The sequence below is a fragment of the Selaginella moellendorffii genome, unplaced genomic scaffold (genome assembly GCF_000143415.4).
Source record: "Selaginella moellendorffii unplaced genomic scaffold, v1.0 SELMOscaffold_45, whole genome shotgun sequence".
NCBI classification, from domain to species: Eukaryota; Viridiplantae; Streptophyta; class Lycopodiopsida; order Selaginellales; family Selaginellaceae; genus Selaginella; species Selaginella moellendorffii.
In genome coordinates, this window is record NW_003314306.1 from 1,487,899 (window position 1) to 1,506,775 (window position 18,877).

At 39.5% G+C, this 18,877-nt stretch overlaps 2 protein-coding genes and 1 long non-coding RNA gene across 5 annotated transcripts; 2 read left to right on the forward strand and 1 right to left on the reverse strand.

Moving 5' to 3' along the window:
* Nucleotides 1-759: 759 nt before the first annotated feature.
* On the forward strand, nt 760-2,258 carry LOC9656626 (50S ribosomal protein L20). The gene is made up of 4 exons (XM_002980603.2): nt 760-816; nt 1,167-1,586; nt 1,878-2,018; nt 2,077-2,258. The coding sequence occupies exons 1-4, from the start codon at nt 760-762 to the stop codon at nt 2,089-2,091; spliced, it is 633 nt and encodes a 210-aa protein (XP_002980649.2). The 3' UTR covers nt 2,092-2,258.
* Nucleotides 2,259-8,028: 5,770 nt separating this feature from the next.
* Nucleotides 8,029-10,912, reverse strand: LOC9656271. Of its 3 annotated transcripts, none has more exons than XM_002980734.2 (5): nt 10,721-10,912; nt 10,516-10,665; nt 10,314-10,457; nt 8,266-10,260; nt 8,029-8,203 (listed from the first exon to the last, which is right to left on the reverse strand). In XM_002980734.2, exons 1-5 carry the CDS (start codon nt 10,899-10,901, stop codon nt 8,121-8,123), a joined length of 2,553 nt encoding a protein of 850 aa, XP_002980780.1. In that variant the 5' UTR covers nt 10,902-10,912; the 3' UTR covers nt 8,029-8,120. The 3 variants fall into 3 exon arrangements, with proteins under 3 accessions (XP_002980780.1, XP_024541341.1, XP_024541340.1); XM_024685573.1 differs by having other exon boundaries at nt 8,266-9,586; nt 9,626-10,260; nt 10,516-10,912; XM_024685572.1 differs by having other exon boundaries at nt 10,516-10,912.
* Nucleotides 10,913-11,624: 712 nt separating this feature from the next.
* On the forward strand, nt 11,625-11,917 carry LOC9656627. The gene is made up of 4 exons (XR_002993621.1): nt 11,625-11,640; nt 11,697-11,740; nt 11,795-11,850; nt 11,903-11,917. It is a non-coding gene; the product is annotated as an uncharacterized LOC9656627 (long non-coding RNA).
* Nucleotides 11,918-18,877: the final 6,960 nt, after the last annotated feature.

Consider the following 18,877-nt stretch of genomic DNA (forward strand, 5'->3'; position numbering starts at 1 on the left):
GCTCCACCTGTGATGATCGTCACTTAGCAAACGAATGAATGGAAAAATATCTCGAAGCTTACCATTGAGTTGACACTTGACGAGAGTGAAACCTCTTGAATGGCTTCACCTCCTTTGGACAATGTAAGTGGATCCTGCCTGCCTGCTCGCTTAGCTCCATCCCAGTGACACTGCGGCCCGGTGTGGTCATCAAGCTGAGGAAAAACCATAGTTTTGATAAACAAACAAAACTGGAGTTCCAAATCCCTCTCTCCATCGCAGCCAGAGCACTGAAAAAACAAACACCAAGTGTAAAGAGCTTGCATATCTCAAGAGAAAACTTAACAGTGATACTTACAGTGAGCCAGCGTAAGAGAAGGAACTTCCAGGGAGAGAAGCCATGCTAAGTCGTGCATACTCACGGATTACATAAACCTTGAATAGATGAGTTAAGAGTGAACATGCAAGAAACACTATACAAAATTACTTACTGGAAGTGCCGTGACCAGGAGCCTTGAATAATAGCGCAGCTGCTTGACAACCTCCTCTTTATTCTTACCTGGAAGGAGTCTAATAGTACTTGTCAGGGTATTGTCAAAACTCCTTCCAAGGTAAATGCCACACTCGTCCCCCGTCGAAGCACCTGGAAAACATACACACTTTAGTTTGGATGATCAGAGAATCATAGCATACCTCAATATAATTCTTGTAGTTGCATTTTCTGTCTGGGTTCGTTATAGGAGCGTGAGGATTGTGAATGCATAGCTCGTTATCAATCACATGTACTTGTGTCTTTCAACCTGTTTGAACCAGAAGTTTGCTAGTGAGCAAAGGAAAGTACATATCTTACAGGAAGTTCGTCCAGTGGCCATCTCTCGGTCAATCATCTAGTGGACCTGCAGCTCACATCCACTATGACACCTCCAAAAGCTGGTTGAAGATACTCCAAAGCCATTTTAAGCTGAAACACATTAGCAGCGTCTGGATTCCTCTGCTAAACAACTGGTAATGTTATGCTTTTCTTCGTTTCCTAGCTTTGGTCCTTAGTTTGCATTCCAGACAAGTACAGGCGCAACTTGGATCATCCCATAGATTTCTTGTTCTTCCGGAGTTCACGGAACGATGATTTCGTAAGGAGAATATCGTTGAATCTTATTGTCAGGAGCAAATAGGATAGGTTTCTCTAGGGCGAGAATGCTGCTCTCCTCTTCGCGATCGTTCTTTACATTCGCCTGCGGCATCAGGTCAAACCCAGCGCGCGGCGAGTCGCGGCGAGTCGCGGCGGCAGGGGCACGGCGATCATCCGATGCTCGCGCAGCAAGACGGGCAGCGCGTGGCGGAGCAGCAGCGACAAGGAGGAGGCGCGCAAGATCCTGGAGAGGGGCAAGAAGGAGCTGGGGCCATACCCTGGCAGGGGCAAGGTCGTGAGGAACAAGGCGCTGGTGCTGGAGCTGGCCAAGGGATTTAGGGGCAAGAAGGTGCACAGGATTGCGCGCGATCGGGTCGCCAAGGCCCTGGAGCACTCGTATCGCGATAGGCGGAGGAAGAAGAGAGATTTCCACAAGCTGTGGATCACGAGAATTGGGGCTGCTGCTCGACTCCACGGGGTAAGAATCGCGTTCTTCCTCAACATTCTTCTTCTTGTTAGTTCTATTTCTTCTCCACATCTTCTCTTCTTCACAGTTTCTTCTTCTAAGTTCTATTTCTTCTCCACATTCTTCACGGTTTCTTCTTCTTATCAATGCTCTATTTGTTCTTCACATTCTTCACAGTTTCTTTTTCTTCTCCACATTCTTCACAGTTCTTCTTCTTCACAAGTTCTCTTTTTTCCTCCACATTCTCTTCTCGTCAGAATTTGGGCCAAGCTGACTGACTCTTTTGTCTTTCTTTCTGGATAGCTTGGGTATAGCGAATTCATGCACGGGCTCAATCGCCAGAAAGTGGAGCTCAATCGCCAGCTACTGGCAAACATGGCGATCTTGGATCCGGATTCTTTCAAGAGCCTGGCAGACTCAGTCTCCTCTCTTCCTCCGCTTAAGGTAAGTCTACTTATGCCTTTCTTTCTTTTCTTTTGACGATCCATCTTGTTGCTCGCAGTCCTCAATGATATGAACTATACTAGTACTTGCCCAGCAAAAGCTGGGTGGTTTACAAAGAGGTTCAATATAAAACCTCTTTATAAACAGTGTTGATTGTAAAAACAGAAGGATCTTGAGGAAGGAAGTGGTCTTTGGCGTGTGGTGTTTTGAACTTTAATTTCAAGTTCATGTGGTGATGTGGATCTTGATAAAGCCACATAAAGTTGCCCATTAGTGAAAATTGGGTGGGGCAAGTAAACTCCAAGTCAGTCAAATGTCTGTCCTTAAAATTTGGAGATTGTTAAGTAGTAACCCAAACAAATTAGAAATTGTCGTCTGGACATTTTAAATGGAATTTCTGTATTTGATGGTATTAGTGTGATATGTGGGATAAAAACTCTTGTCTTTTTAAATTGCCCCATCACAATTTCACAATTTAAAACATTTGGTAATGCATTTTTAAAGATGAGAATTGCATAATCCTACTAATGGAGACATATTCTTTAAGAGGATAAGAATAACACCTTGTTTGAGATAGAGTTTATGTGGTGGGAGATCAGAAGGTGTGATAGAATTTAGGAACATAAGAGCCATCTATTCCTCCACTCTTTTAATTGATTGGGTTTCACCCATTTTTTCAAAATGGTATCCTGCCTTTTAAGTTGAGCTCAGCCAAACTAAATTGGACTACTAGATATCAATCTCAATAAGTGGTGTGATTTCTCTAGCTCACTAATAGAGTCACTACTTTGATACTAAATATAAACTCCTAAATTTAGACTTTTCAGCAAATAATTCAAAACACTTAAGTAATCCAAAACCTTTAACCAATTGAAAAAGAGGGTCCATTTTTACAAATAGTCTCATGAGTTTTTCTCTTTAATTACTTATACAAATATAACTAATAGAGAGTTAGACAATGCCTTAAGTTTGTTAGCTATGCCTAACTTACATACTATCTTTACTATATATTTTTAACCTCTCATAGAAGTGAATCACTATGTCCAAGATTTAATGCATTTAATATGGACTAAATGCAATTAGGCAATACTAAAAGAGATGGAATTGATATACTAATATGGAAAAACTAAACCCAACAACATAATCCTCCTCAATACCATCTGATAAATAAGTCCATCATTACCAAATCATCATTAAGCTAAGTGTCAATAGTACTTGATTAAGTCTACAAGCAATCACTATTTTTAAAACAACCAACAATCACTCTTGAATTTGCCTTCACAAGACTCAAATACCAAACTCACATCATTAAATCATATATTTATCCAATAAAAAGGTAGCATTCTAAGTATAATACATTGGAACATAGACAAATACAAACAAAATAACTACTCAAATTTAATCAAATAGTAATAAACTCACCTATACATCTAATTAAATTAGTGTTAAGCACAACTCAAGAGGCTAGCAATAAATGATCAATACCCAATTAAAACTAAAGTGAAGACTATAAGATGGACTTCCATAGGTACACAACCTCTTAATAAACAAAGCGACAATACAAATACTTACAACGCCATCATAAATAACTCAATTGAACATCACCATCCTTAGCCAAAGCACAAGGCCACCAAGACTAAATTAAGATGAGTGAGAGTTCACTACTTGTAAGCAACCAAAGAGATTGACTCAAAAAATAATTTATAAAAGTTTAAATATAGAAGAAAAGTGCATATAAATAAAAATATACCCTTTTTTTCAATCGGTTAAAGATCTTAGGACACTTGGGGTTAAACATCTTTGGTTTTGAGTAGTATTGGGATGAGTGACCTCCCAAGAAGTCAAAATTCATAAGCTTACACTACTCTTTTAAAATTTAACTAAATGTAAAGTGCAACTTGCCACCAAACATAATATTATAAAAAAAGGTACAAAGGTTACATTTTGAGAAAAGTGAAATAGCCACTTTTCTACTTAAACTCTAGATTTTATCCAACTCAATTATGTTAGCCCCAAAATTTAGCATTCTTTCAAGCTGCATTATATAAATTACCTACTAACGTCAAAGTCAACTAAAGTTAACCCCTTCACTAGTTTGCAATGGCTTTTGAAAATAAAATGGTTTTTGGGTAAAATGATTAACAAATAAACCATTAAGTAAATTTATGAAAATAAAATTATTGTAGAGAAAGAAAGACTCTTAATCTTTCTTTCAATACAAATTCTTAAGACTCAATTAACTTCCTCCTGTTTACAATTTCTCATTTCACCTCAATATAATTCTAATGACCCAATAGAATCCCAATGACCCAATAGAATGCATGTCTACTGATATTTACAAATGCTAATAAATACATAAAACCTAATCACAAAGCATATCTTTGGATATTTAAATCTCATTAACACTCTTCTTCAACCATTTTTAAGACCAAATGTCATTAACATGTCTAATGACATGAAAAATCAAGTTCTAGGGAAAAATCTTAACAATACCACTTCCATTAACGCCTCAATTTCACACTTAAGTAAAGTATAGTGAAATGAAGTGAGAACTTAGAAGGCTTCTTTCTTTCTTTATGAACTCACCTACTTGCAAAAGCAGTCTACACAGCCATCTCAGCAAAGCCTTATTGATGGAGCCAACTTATATCCCTAGATGGCCTCCAATCACTTCACACTTGTAGACTCTTGTCCTTGGTCCTGTAACAAGCTGTAGTGTTGAGCTCAATGCAGTCCTGTAAGGAAATTGATGCTAGAGGACCAAGCTGTCGCCAATATATACTAAGGAACCCTGGTGCTCAGTACAGCATGCCACAATGGCAAAACCTTGCCACGCTCTCCCAGCACAGAAATCTACAGCACCATCGCTCAAGGATCCTAAATAATATCAAGATCCGATGGACCACATTGACTAGCTAGAACAACACAATGTTGATGTCGTTTGTAACATGCTGCAAGCACTATAAGCAGCTGCAAATTTGTACACTCTGAACACCATCACACTTGCAATTTGTACTTATTTTTCCAGCCTAGAGGCTGCATGATCTGGCACAGTGTGTCAATCTCTTTCTATTTCAAATTTATATGTACAAGGTGGTGTTAGGGATCTTGGTGAGACAAGGAGAGCTTCATGGTTGAGTAGCAGTTTGTGTTCCATATCATCTGTATAGCCAAAAGATTTTTAAAATTCACAGACTAATATATAATCCTCTATTATTTGGATCTGCAAATACACGGAGCAAGGTCAATAGGAAATCATTGCTATTCATAAAAATATTCTTAAATACTAAAGAATATATTATTAAGGTTTAGGTATTTTAAGGAAAAATATAATTTTAATAATATTTAGGTCTGTGTAAACTACCATTATCTATTTTAGTATCAATAGTTGCTATTTAATAGAGGTTTTATGTTAGTACCTAGTTTATAGAAGAAAATATTACTTTACTATTTAATGATTAGTATTTCTACTAATTATTTAAGTAGAATTTCCTACTCATTATTACTATAAAACTCCTTAGAGTGTAATTATGAGAAATGCCTTATGTTATTTAAGGTTTAATTTATAAATAAAATTTTAATTATAACTATAATAAAATATAATATAATACTAATATCAAATTATTTCTCAGTCATAAATATCTTATATTTAAATATTACAGGGTGACAAATCCAAACTTTAACATTTGGATCCATCCTAAAAAACATATAACAAAATATATATACATATGTTTGCAAGGATGAAAAATTTATCAAAAGTCTGATGTTAAAGAAAGTATTACTTGGGAATATGTTTGTAAGCCTTCCCATTTGCAATATCAATTTGTAGTGCATCTGAATTTGGAGTTGAACTTCAAGCAAGTTGCACTGTAAAACAAAAGTCTAGTACACACTCAAAATCCTTTATGATCACTAACTCCTTGTATTCAACTCTTGCATACAAAATAATATTAGATTTATTTTAGCAAAATTTCAACATACTAGTACCCCATTAACTAGAACAATTTAGAGCTTGGGCTTAAACCCAAGCTTGACACTTAACAAAAAGCCACACAACTCAATAAGAGCTAACCTAATATGTCAAGTGGTTGACTATACTTCTAACCATTATCTCTACTATATATTTAGAACCACCCATACCTAGAATAAAAGATGGCCGAGAATCCTCTAAATCATCAAAGAACACTCAAAGCTCATTTATTGTAAACATGAGTGTTACATCTATCGACTATAACATAGATTACCAAGCTCTTTTTCATTGATAAACTAAGCTTTTTACCACATTAAAGCTCAAAAACTTGTGTGTAATATTTAGATTGAAAACAATCTTAACATCACTAGCTTGAATGGCCCTTGGCCTTCATAAGTTGATTGTATATAGAATTATTGAGTTCTATAGAATTACTATGAACTCAAGACTTCAATTCTTGAACTTTTACCATGGGATGTGGATGTGTATATATAATGGATTCCACCATATTCATTTTAGCATTCTCTAAACTCTTCACAAAAAGAGAATCATTATGTTAATGTTTAGCTTTGTAGTAATGAAAACAATTATCCTTCACTTTATCTTTTTCATGTTGGTACAAACAAAGCTTCTTGACCTTATTACTATCTCCATTCTTCTAGCCTCAAATCCTCTTTGAACTGCTCATTTCCATTGAGCTTAAACCTTTGATGAAACATTATACTTTTAGTAATTCATTTCAGGTTACCCAACCTAATACTATTTAAATCCCAAATATCTCAAAACCCTTAACTGATTGAAAAAGGGGTGCACTCTTTTTTATAGGTTATTTCCCTATAAATTATCTTTCAAATTGTTCTTTTTAGTTGCTTATAATCCATTATGCTTCCATATAAGTTCATCCCCCCGTAACCAAAAGCTGAGAGCTATAACTTTCCTAAAAGCCCCACTTTATTGACACTCTATCCTTCAAGTTGAACCCAATCAGAGGCAAACTGAACTTGCTAGATATCAATTTTAATATGTGATATGATTCCCCTAGCTAACTAATAAAGTTAGAATTTAAACCAATTTAATACTAATAAATTTTTAAATTTAAAATTCCCGTGAGGTCACCCAACCTAGTACTATTCAAACTCAAAAACATTTAACCTTAAATATTTTAAAACTCTTAACCAATTGAGAAAGGGGTACACTTTTTCATAAGCCATTTCATTCTATATTTAAACCCTTATTGATTGTTCCTTTTTGTTGCTTATAATATACTTATAATACAAAGGTAAAGATCATAGAACTTATAAATAGGTATATGCATTTAAAGATAAAGTCTCATGCTTAATCTTTAGCAATTGGTTCATGAGATAAACCTTAAAAATATTTCTACACTAAATATACTAATCCTTCTATTGTGTAAATCATTTGAAGCAATTACTTATCCACTTGTACTACAGTCCTATGGTATATATCTTATTCAAATGTATATTATATTTTAAGTAGTCATTAATTAATAGGAATTGAAATTGTGCTATTTCCTCTGATACTACATGTAATACACTTTATCTCTCTCCCTTAAGCTAATTGGAAAAAAATCAATTGCTTAATAAGGGGGCCCTTAGTGAATATTTTATAATATCCCAAGGATGTATGGTAGTATATCTAAATCTAATTCTATGATTATATACACTATAAAAGTATATGGACTGAAATAGTAAAATACTAATCATTGAAATTTATAGAATTTTTATGTAAGATATAGAGTAATTGACTATTTTATATTATAATATGGATCTAAAGGGCTTTTTAAGATATTTTAACTGGAGGAGTTAGTCAAACCCTAGATACAAATCTCACAATTCATAGTAAGGCCTCACAACCATGGCCATAGCCTCCTCTGTGTTGCTTCTCATCTGTGATTTACATAGCCAAAAAGCTAAATTGATTTTCTAAAATAAAATAAAAGTTTTTAATATTCACAATAATCCAAAACCATTACAACATAACCCTCAAGAGAAGCAAGCCAAACTCATCTTGACAGACTGAAACACTAGTAAAATTTCACAAATTCAAAGTGGAAGCTTAAATACTACTTAAAGGAATCATAGCACTACTACATGCTTAGTATTCTGCTTTTCTCAGGCAACTTTTGGGCGTTTCTGTTGCAAATCGTCCGCAAACTTTTCTGTGGCATCTATTGGGCGCTTCTGTCGCGGATCACCTGTAAACTTGAAATGTCGCATCATGATATCATGGGAATAGCGTATCACGAATGTGTCTTACCAAGCTCCTTAATGTCAGAGACGTTTGGAATTGGAAGCTTATACGTGTCAGGAAGCAGCAAATGGAGCCATGATTTCGCTTCCTCTGATTGCTTTCCAGCCTCCACCTCCGTATCCAGCACCGCAATTGAAAGTTCAGCTAGAAGTCTCTTCGCCTCAGCACCAAGGAAACGAAAGTTGCGTTCGAGACCATAAACTGTTATGTGCGCAACAGGCTCCGTCTCCTGTCCATAAGCGTCGTCATCCTGCGAGTAAGACTTATGCAGCTCATTCTCCTTCCATAACTTTGTTGGCACTGGCTCTTTATGTTTTGGTTCTTGGACATTGATGAGGACCGTCACCACTTTGATTTCGATTCCTGAGACTTGCATGAGCCTCGGCCTCAACGCAGTCGTAGAAGCTTTGTTGAGCCACCCACACTTTTTACTGTTTTTGACCGAAACGAGCAGCGCAGTCATCCCCCTGGAAGTCCAGACCGGAATAACAATGTCATAACCTCGGACTTTATTGTTGGCTTTGTACATGATTGCACAGCCTCTCATGAACGCAGCTGCCAAGATCTCGGGTGTCAACTGCCCCTGCTTAACCAGCATAAAACTGTTAAAAAAGACGGCAGCGGATTCATCCAGGCCGCTGCATGCCTCGTCAACCTGTGCCTCCTCCCAGCCCAGCAATCGTCCGATATAATCCCGGAGAGGAATGCGGCGTAGGTAGTAGTCACCCTTGTACAAGCTCCAACAAGCTTGCAGCAAGATGAGCTTCACTATGAATTCCCCCCGAGGTCCAGCATCCACATAGCCATCGTAGCAGCCGTTCAGGAACAGCCCTAGAGCAACTTCTAGAGGCTCGCCACTCTTGCGGTTGAGAATCCTAGCGGCCGCTTCACTCACAACGGGCTCCACGGGCTGACTGATATGCACTCTCGTACGATCGAGGGAGATGAACGTAAGGATACTCATGTGAGAAGCGACAAGAAGCTGGCTTTGCGCACTCCGCGGGCATATCTCCAGGCCCGCTGATGCTGAAAGCAAGGCCAACGCTTGGCTCTCAGCCATCTGTACCTTTCCGGTAGAACCACAAACGTCCACAGCTTGCCCCTGAAAGTCCCCGTGCAGCACCCCAACCAGCTTGGCTTCCGCGAGATCGAGGAGGCTCCACACATTTGGATTGCTGTCAAGGCGGCTACTCCATAGGGGCCTTCCATACCTGAACAACTGAGCTGGAGACAAATCCGTAGTCCGAGGAACAAGGTCCATATTCACCACCTGATGAATAGGCCTTAAAAGCCGCAAACCCAGGATATTAGCTTTCCTCGACTGGTCCTCGTGCCGTCCCAGGATATTAGCTTTCCTCGACTGGTCCTCGTGCCGTCGAGGCTGCAGATTACTGATACTCCCCATCGTATCCATGACAACTGCAAAGTATTTCTTGTGTGTGAAGAAAGCTCTCGCCACTCGCCTCATCTGGTAAAACGGCGATTGTACCATACTGAAGGTGCTTTCCCCATTCGGTAAGAGACCGCGACCTTCATCAAAAACAAAAAGCACCTGCACCTCCCCCTCTTCCGGCAGTACATCCTTCAAGTTTTCAAGCTCTCGTTGGAGTAGATTCTCGTTCCTGGCATCCGGTGACTCACTAATTTCCTCTACAGCTCTGCTGTTGATCAATTCAAGCCATTTCTTGTGCACGGCCTCCGCAATACTGGACGAATCCATCTGGGAATCCATCCACTGCACTGAGCTCATCTTCTCACCCTTCACCGTCTCATGGAGGACAAAAAGCCACGCCTTGAAGTATAGCGCCATCTCCAACTCGCTGTTCGTTCGGCTGAGCTGGTTGGCAAGCTCCCCAGTTCGAGGAGGACAGGCGCTACTGTTTGCTGCCGCCGTGCTGCAATAGCAAATATACACTCCCAGGCGCGACATCTGCATCACCCCGCGTGTTTTCCCCGTGCCAGAACCCTGTACTATGGAGGTATAGCAGCTGTAGTGCTGGTCTACACAATAGCCAGTGCTATAGGCCACAATAACAGAAGAATTCAAGACTTACTCTTTGAGCATTCGTTCCTCAACTTACACAGCTCCTTGTACAATATCTTATGAGCCCCCCCAATGTACTCCCTCCGTAACGATTTCATCGCCACTTTCATATTACTCTCGTGCCACAAACGATCACGATCAGGCCCAGTGTTCTCTGCACAGGCACAAGCAAAAGAATACTCGAGCACCAGACGAAAACACAGAACTTTCACCTATCGGCTTCTGCATGAGGAGCCTTTCACATTGACGCAGCCACTCGCACGAAACATACTCCAACCTCTCCTTTATCCACTGTAGCAGCTTGAGGTCTCGTGTTTCTTTCTTTGCCACTAGTTCGCTTATCGTGTCGGAGCGAGCCGCTACTGCACAGGAAATGCAAAAAGAACAGTAGCCTAAAGAAACAGCGAAAGAACTTACAGTTGAACAGCGCAAAGATTTGGCATGCGAGATCAGGATTTCCTGGAAACAAGGCGAAAACCTCACATACATCGGCCGTCCACAACCTGGAGGCCGAATAGCCTTGCCGCTGAAGGCGCTCATAGTCAGGCCCGCAAAGATCCCGCAAGCGCTCCTCGCCGTCATCGCAGACGCTCTCCATTAAACCCTAGAACTTACCACCCAATCTTATGGGGTCTGTCAACATATAGTAATTTCAATTTACTCGTTTCACCATTAAAATTTTCGTCACATCTAGTATCAGCTTTCCTCTGAGTCCGCATGGCCCTGCACAACATGAAACGCCATGTAAAGTTGAAGCCAACCAAAAGAGTAAGAAGAAAGAAAGAGGAGTTACATTTTGGTAAAAGGTCACAATATGTACTGCTCGAAGTAGACTATTGTTGCTGTGCTGTTTCAGCATTTTGCATTGCTCACAGCCTCCGGCACTGGCATAAGTTGTGAATTGTACCACTTCTGCAATTGCCAAAGCAGTGAAGTATATACTTCTAAGTGGCTGGAAATTATTTTCTACATCTTGTGTTTTGCTTGGCATCTGGATCTCGAGTAATGGGAATCACTGCAAGCGCCATTTAAGGATTCTGAAGCTTCTAATGTAGCAAGTATGTACAATAACAAAAACATCAGGTCAACATGCGGCAATGGCAGAAGAATGTTTTCTGATTTTGCATGACATTTCTTCATCCTTGGATTTTTTCCCCTATGAGTTTGCTGTTCTTCTTGTAATAGGACAAGCATTGTGAGGATTAGCAAAGCAAAACTTTCAATACTAGTAGCATAGAAGTCATATTTAAATTCTTGCTGCTTGCTAGACTGTAGTAAAGATTGATTCTTATTTATCCAACAATTTATTCTAAGTGCTAGGGGGCTGTGAATTTCTGGTAAGTAGCAAATTTTCTTATATCTCCGTGTGAAGAGCTGTGTTTATTTATTCCAGGAGAAAAAAAGCCAGGTACTTCAAGGATGGATTGTACTACCACGGTATCATGGAACTTACTCTTTGATATGATGCCTCTAATCTACAAAGTTATGCAGGTGGTATGGGTCGACTCATTCGAGCAGTGAGGGCGCTTGCAAGGCTTACACGAAAGGTTCTTCTTCCAGCCAAGCAAGGTTATCTGAATCTGTTGTTTTTCTTCACAGGAGCGCTTCATCGAGTCTCTTGTTAATGCGTCCACACTACAACAACAAAGAGAGCTCTGGTATAATGCATCCGCATGCACCAAAAGTAACTGTCTCACTTTGATTGCCTGAGCAGGTTCGCTTGTGTAGGATCACAAGCTGGGATTTTTGCGAAGATGGTATCTTTCTTCGTAACCAACAGATTCACGATGTCGTTTTGTGCTGGAGTGTGCAAAGGCCAGCTTCGTCTGCTACGCAAGGAGGGCAACTTATACAAGTAAGACATCTTTCTCAGGCGTGATTCTCATTGAACCACTTGTCCTTTGTTTTCACAGCTACATTGTCCGCTGTCTAAATTCAACAGCTGCGTATTCACATCTCCGGGACAGCAACTACTTTTACCGCTGCTGCCTGACTGGGAAGTTTTCATCCAACTGCTGTCCTCGTTTCCTGGAAAAGGAAAACTTCCACAAACTCAAGGTACTACACACGAACGACTTGCCATGAATTTCAAGACTTTTGTGCTGTGTTGCAGACAAGGCTTGCTGCGGAGGAGTGCCTGTTGATCCGGACAGCCACATTTGTGGAGGAGCTTTCGAAGCGAATGTACACCAAGGTACGTACCTGGAACTTCTTGTTTGGTGAAATGCTGTGTATTGCTTGGTGCTCAGGTGATTTTGATGGACCACGTCGACTGGCTAGAACAAAGCGACGTCGATGTCCTTTGCAAAGCGCTGCAAGCACATGTAATTGTAAGTAGTTGCGAATTTCCACACCCTCGATCACCTCACACTTGTGATTTCCACTTGGTTTTTAGCCTGGAGGCCGCGTGATCTGGCGCAGTGCGTCGCGACCTCCAAGCTACGCCAATTGCATCGAGAAATCTGGATTCAAAGGTTCGAAGTTCTTTCCTTTTTGGAACTGTTTTTGGAAGCTAAAAACCAATTGTTTCTGCGCAGTGATCCAAGTAGCAACGAGCAAGGCTTACATGGACAGAGTAAACATGTACGCGAGCTTCTTCGTGGCTGTTCGCGTGGGTGGATTGGCATCCATCAAAATTCCAATCCATCCATCATCGAGGCTTCACGATCACAAGCTGGATCCTAAAGAACCCGAGTCGCCGGACTCGGTGCTACCAGCGCCATTGTGGATCGAGATTTGATCGATCATTCCTTCCACTTCTCCACTGACGTCTATCGATTAATTGGAACATAACCATTGTTAATCAGCCCAAGGAATATATTTGGCCCAAACCATATAAATTGACTATCCATGATGGGATCTGCACAGCAAACTCCCGAAGCAGAGGTTATGTAGAATTTGCTGCATTGCGTTAAACATGCTGTTTGAGCATATAAAAAAAAATGGTGGTGATACTCCTTTCATGGCAAAAATCCGCAGCCACCTTCGCAGGATTAGGACTGCTTGCCACGATCAATTCTTGTGGTGGTCTCTTTTGCCACCTTTGCAAGACTAATTCAGGTGCAAGCTGATTTGACTAAAATAATATAGACCCCTTACCAGGTATTTTGCCATGAAAGCCAGGAGTGCTGAGCAGCACTAGACCTGGCAGCAACAACAAGAATAAGAAGTATGGAAGTATAGAATTAAAAGTATAGAAGAATAAGTAAGAATATTGGCTGAATTAGCCTTCTTAACATCAATCTTTAAGATTTAGACGATGGGATTGATCCACAACATCACCAGAATGTAAATATGTTTTAAACTTGTTTATATGGAACATTAGATGAATTTTTGAATTAATTGGCAAGTCCAAAATGCAAACAAAATCCCCCACACTATGAAATTGTCTAAGGCCCATAACATTGTGAAGACAATGTAGCACCACCACCTCTTTTCAAAGACCATTTTGCATATAACAACTTAAGGAAAACTTTATCACCAACTTCGTACTCTTGATGATGATAATGTTCATTAGTTAATCTTTTATCTTGTTCTTGAGTTTGTTTCATGTTTAACTTTGTCAACTCAAATTTATCTTGTATATCCTCCAAGAAATAAAAAATATAAAGCATCCAAACCAAAGGTAAATTCAAACTCATGGAATACTTAAGAAGCTCATAGCCATATATTAGCTTATTAATGAGCATTATATGAGCAAATTAAAGTGTGTTTACACTCTGGTGATGTCATGTCATGATGGAGCTATGATTTGACTTCACCTAATTGCTTTCCAGCCTCCACCTATGTATCTAGCATTGCAATTGAAAATTAAACTAGAAGTTTCTTCGTCTTAGCACCAAGGAAACAAAAGTTGGGTTCAAAACCATAAATTGTTTATTGTGCACTGTCTTCTTGCCAAAGCTTCGTCATCCTGCCAGTAAGACTTATGCAGCTCATCCTTCCTTTGTTGGCACTAGCTCTTTGGTTCTTGGACACTGATGAGGACTGTCACCACTTTGATTTGGATTGCTATGACTTGCACGTTATTGTTGGCTTTGTACATGATTACAACGCAGCTGCTCAACTCCCCCTGCTTAACTAGAATTTAAACTGTTAATAGAGACCGCAGCGGATTCATCCAGACCGCTGCATGCCTCGTCAACCTGTGCCTCCCCCAGCCCAGCAATCGTCAGAGATAATCCCGGGGAGGAATGCGGCATAGGTAGTAGTCACCCTTGTACAAGCTCCAACAAGCTGCAGGAGGACGAGCTTCACTATGAATTCCCCCTATGCCCAGCATCCACATAGCCATTGTAGCAGCCGTTCAGGAACAGCCCTAGAGCAACTTCTAGAGGTTCGGCCACAAGAATACTCATGTGAGAAGCGACAAGAAGTGGCTTTGAGCACTCCGCGGGCATATCTCCAGGCCCGCTGATGCAAGTGATAATACTCTGGATGGGTACGTACCTTGAACATCTTGTTTGGTTCAGTCTTTGAAATGCTGTGTATTGCTTGGTGCTCAGGTGATTTTGATAGACCACGTCGATGTCCTTTGCAAAGCGTGATCGTAAGTAGCTGCGAATTTGTACACTCGAGAGTCTCGAACACCCTCACACTCGGGCCATTTTTTAGCAAAACTACTTATGCTAAGTCGAATTTTCGAGACAAGAATTGCAGTTGCAGAATTTTCGAGTTAGTTTCGGGCGCGGTTGCAGGGTCATGCCATGGCCGATCTTTCACGATTGCCATGCCCTCCCTCCTCCCAGGATCTTGAGGATGACCCAGCTGGTGCTGCTCTGTTTTCTTGCGACACCACGATCGCTTTGCGGCCGACGCTGTTCCTGAATGGTATCAAGGCATTGCAGATTATCTGGCTACCGGCGAGTTCCCTGCTGACTTTACTGCCACCGAACGCAAGCGACTTATTATCCAGGCTCGTCCATACTCTCTCCTGCATGGCCAGCTCTACATCCTCGGCCGTGACGACGTTCTACGCCGCTGTATCCTTCCTCACACTGTCATCACTTCATGCCATAATTCACCTTAAGGCCACTTTTCATCTGAGGCAACAATTCGTTTGGTTCTTCAAGCTGGCTATTGGTGGCCAACGCTTCACAAGGATGTTGCTACCTACGTTCAGACCTGTGATCCCTGCCAGGGTGCTGGTCGCCCAACTCACCGCGATCTGATGCCGCTTAATCCTCTGCTTCTGGTGCTTCCTTTTGAGAAGTGGGGCATCGATTTTGTGGGACCGATCAAGCCGGCCAGTCATCCTTCCTGTTGTCGCTACATTCTCGTTTGCATGGACTACGTCACAAAGTGGGCCGAGGCTGAAGCTCTCACGGAAGATACAGCCAAGGTTGCGACTTTTCTTTACAAGAACATCATCATGAGATTTGGCTGCCCTTTGGAGCTGGTGAGTGACCGAGATACTCACTTCATCAATCAAGTGATCGAGACCTTGGTGGAGAAGTATGGCATCGCTCATCGCTACCACCCTCGTGCTTGGTGCGCACCAACAAGATATGTGTGACATCATCATGAAGCTCGCAAGTGCTTCTCGCACAGATTGGGATCACCGTTTGCTCGATGCACTCTGGGCATACCACGTTGCTTACAAGGTCACCACCAAAGCTTCACCGTTCCATCTTGTTTATGGACAAGAAGCCATCCTGCCGCTTGAGCTCGAGATTATGGCTGTCGAGCACAACTTGGACTGGGACAACACTCTTCAAGCTCGACTGGACATGCTTCTACAGCTCGACGAGCGTCGACTTCTCGCTTTCCAAGCTCGCGAAGCATGCCGCAATGGTATGATCGTCATTTGCGTGCTAAACATTTTTCTGCTGGTGGTTCTGCTGTATGATAGCAAGCACTGAAAAAAGCATGGGAAACTACGTGTTCACTGGCTTGGGCCATATTGCATTGTTGAAGTTTTTTCTAACGGCTCAGTCCAGCTTGAAGATTTCAGTGGGAACTTCTTACCAACTGGTGCTCACTTGCGCAAGTACCATGAGTGAGATGAAGCTGCCATGGAGTTATGTGCTCTGGGACGGAGCCCAATAGGTGGGGGGTGATGTAGATTCCAACTTTAGTCATGTCACCAGTGGGATTGTATGTAATGTATGTCTGTCCTGAAGATTACCAAGAGGGAGTGGACCTGGGCTATGATGGTGCTGAGGCACGTCAAGAAGAAGCTATGCTGTTGATGAGAAGCCAAAAACCAGCCTAAGAACCAGACACTCTGTGCTGCTGACCTACACAGCCGCAGGGCTGCCGGGGTTTCTGGTTCTTCAAGACAAACATCTTTATTCTTTTTATATAATCCCATTTTTACTCCTCTCCTATCATGACTTGGCTAAAGTTGGAATATTCTCTCAGTACTACATCATTCTTTATATATAATCCCTTTTTACTTCTCTCCTATCATGACATGGCTAAAGTTGGAATATTCTCTCAGTTCTACATGCACCATTCACGACTGATTTTTATCAACTTTTACATAGTGCATCACAGTGTTCATCTACAATTTCCTCTGGCTTCAAAATGCTGCACAAGCTTAATATGGAAGAAATTCAAAAAGTCTTAGATTCAATGGAAAGAAAACTCTTAGAAAACAATTTAATTTGTGCAAAATGGGCAAACCACATTATATCGTTCAGTATTATAACTTTATACTACAGAACTACTACATTACTTCACCTAGGGAATTTTATAGGAATTAACCAAACATGAAATTTCATTATATATATTTGACAATTACAACTTTAGGGTTCTTTAGTATCCAAGTGGCATTATAATAATTACTGCCTAACTTGGTTTAGTTTCATAATGCCATACAAAATTATGTTCTATGAGGATGGAGCAAATTGATACTTCACTAATTCATAATAAGGAAGTGTTTTAAGTGTATAGAATATAGAAATGTACATATTTAATAAGCTTAATAACCTCAGATTATATATATGAATGAGTGGTCCAGATTAAAATCAATTTGACAACTATGAAAAACTATATAATAATTTTATATGGCATTATTATATCATCACCTCCTATTTAAATGATGGAAGGGAAATAAGATTCTCCTATCGATAAGTTGAGATTTGGAAGAACATCAGGAGGACACACCATTGAATTTGTAGGTGGTGTAATTTCTTTTTAATCCTTTTATACATATATAATTTCTAGAGGATTTATTTGTTAAATATTATGTCAAATATTATAAACTTGTAATCTAACTTGCTGCAACACTCAATATAGTCCTTTCTATTAGGTATAGAGCCCTTTAAAAAAACCACTTATTATAAGATTAGGAAAAATAAACCAACACCAAATCATTCATATTGATGGATGATATGAGAGTTGTAGTATTATTATTATCCCACTTGTATGTGACTTAAGTATTTAGAAAACTCTACTTGAACCAGTAGAAAAATACTCATTAAATATTAATTTCAAGATTTAACATCATTGGCAATCATAAAAATAAACTCAAATTGATTAGCAATATATGCATAACTATATATGAGTTTATATAATGAAGCACTAATAGAACTTTACACCCCATAACATATGTGTACTAGAGAGATAATAAATAATCATCCCAATCTAAATATTAAAAGTTATATACTTTGCAATTATCCCCTTGAAGGTTTAAATGAGCAATTCTACCAAACTATCTATTTATGGATACTAAACACTCATGAAAGTGTGGTATATCAACAGCCAAGACATTAAGATGTAAATTACCTTAACCATAAATGCAAAACTATTATCTAAAAGAATTCATTTCAAACAAGAATGCTAAAACATTACTTAATTAGAGAGGAAGTATTTAATAACAATTGTAAATGCATTAATAAGAGCACAAACTTCCACCTAAGAAGTTATGAGACCAGAAGCAATAATGACATATTCATTATTGGCAGTTAGTCATAAAAAAAATGTCACCAGCTCAAACAAATAAAAAATTACAAACACACAAAAAGGAGTGTTATGAGTTTAGCACCAAATAAAATTATACACATACAAGATGACTATAAAAAACAAATTCCCTAAGATGTTGTTAGCTATAAAATTAAGATCCAAATAATAAAAAGGTTTGATTAGATATATCTAGGGCTGGATGTATTTAGGACTTAATATATCTGAGACCGAATTCAAAACCGAGTTTAAAATATAGACAAAGATTGAATTCAAGACCAAATATAAATAGGGGTCAACTATAAAGGATAATAGCCCAAGAGTAAGAATGTCCTTTTTTTTCCAATTAGTTAAATGTTTTGGGATATTTGGAGTTAAATATCATTAATTTTGCATACTATTGGGTTAAATAACCTCTAAAACACTTGAGACCAAGTTTAAGTTTAAGTTTGAGTACTATTGAGTTAAGTAACCTTTAAGAACATTTCAGACCAAATCCAAGAAACAACTTTACAATCCCTACTATTTCTGTAGATTTCAATGTTATTTCCTAACATTATATATTGCATGTGTAATTGCAAGTTTGTCTTGCTTTAAACCCTAGCCCTAGTAAGAAATGGTTTTAAAAAATTAAAATGCAAATTTAATTTATCAAATTAGCAACTTGGT

Excerpts from the sequence above, each read along its gene's own strand:
- LOC9656626 (XM_002980603.2), top strand. The coding sequence starts at position 760 with ATGTACTTGTGTCTTTCAACCTGTTTGAACCAGAAGTTTGCTAGTGAG. Across the intron at positions 817-1,166 it reads TTGCTAGTGAGCAAAGGAAA|GGCGAGAATGCTGCTCTCCT; the intron begins GTACATATCTTA and ends AGGTTTCTCTAG. Across the intron at positions 1,587-1,877 it reads CTGCTGCTCGACTCCACGGG|CTTGGGTATAGCGAATTCAT; the intron begins GTAAGAATCGCG and ends CTTTCTGGATAG.
- LOC9656271 (XM_024685572.1), bottom strand. The coding sequence starts at position 10,885 with ATGACGGCGAGGAGCGCTTGCGGGATCTTTGCGGGCCTGACTATGAGC. Across the intron at positions 10,458-10,515 it reads CCTCATGCAGAAGCCGATAG|AGAACACTGGGCCTGATCGT; the intron begins GTGAAAGTTCTG and ends GTGCCTGTGCAG. Across the intron at positions 10,261-10,313 it reads GAGGAACGAATGCTCAAAGA|ACCAGCACTACAGCTGCTAT; the intron begins GTAAGTCTTGAA and ends GCTATTGTGTAG.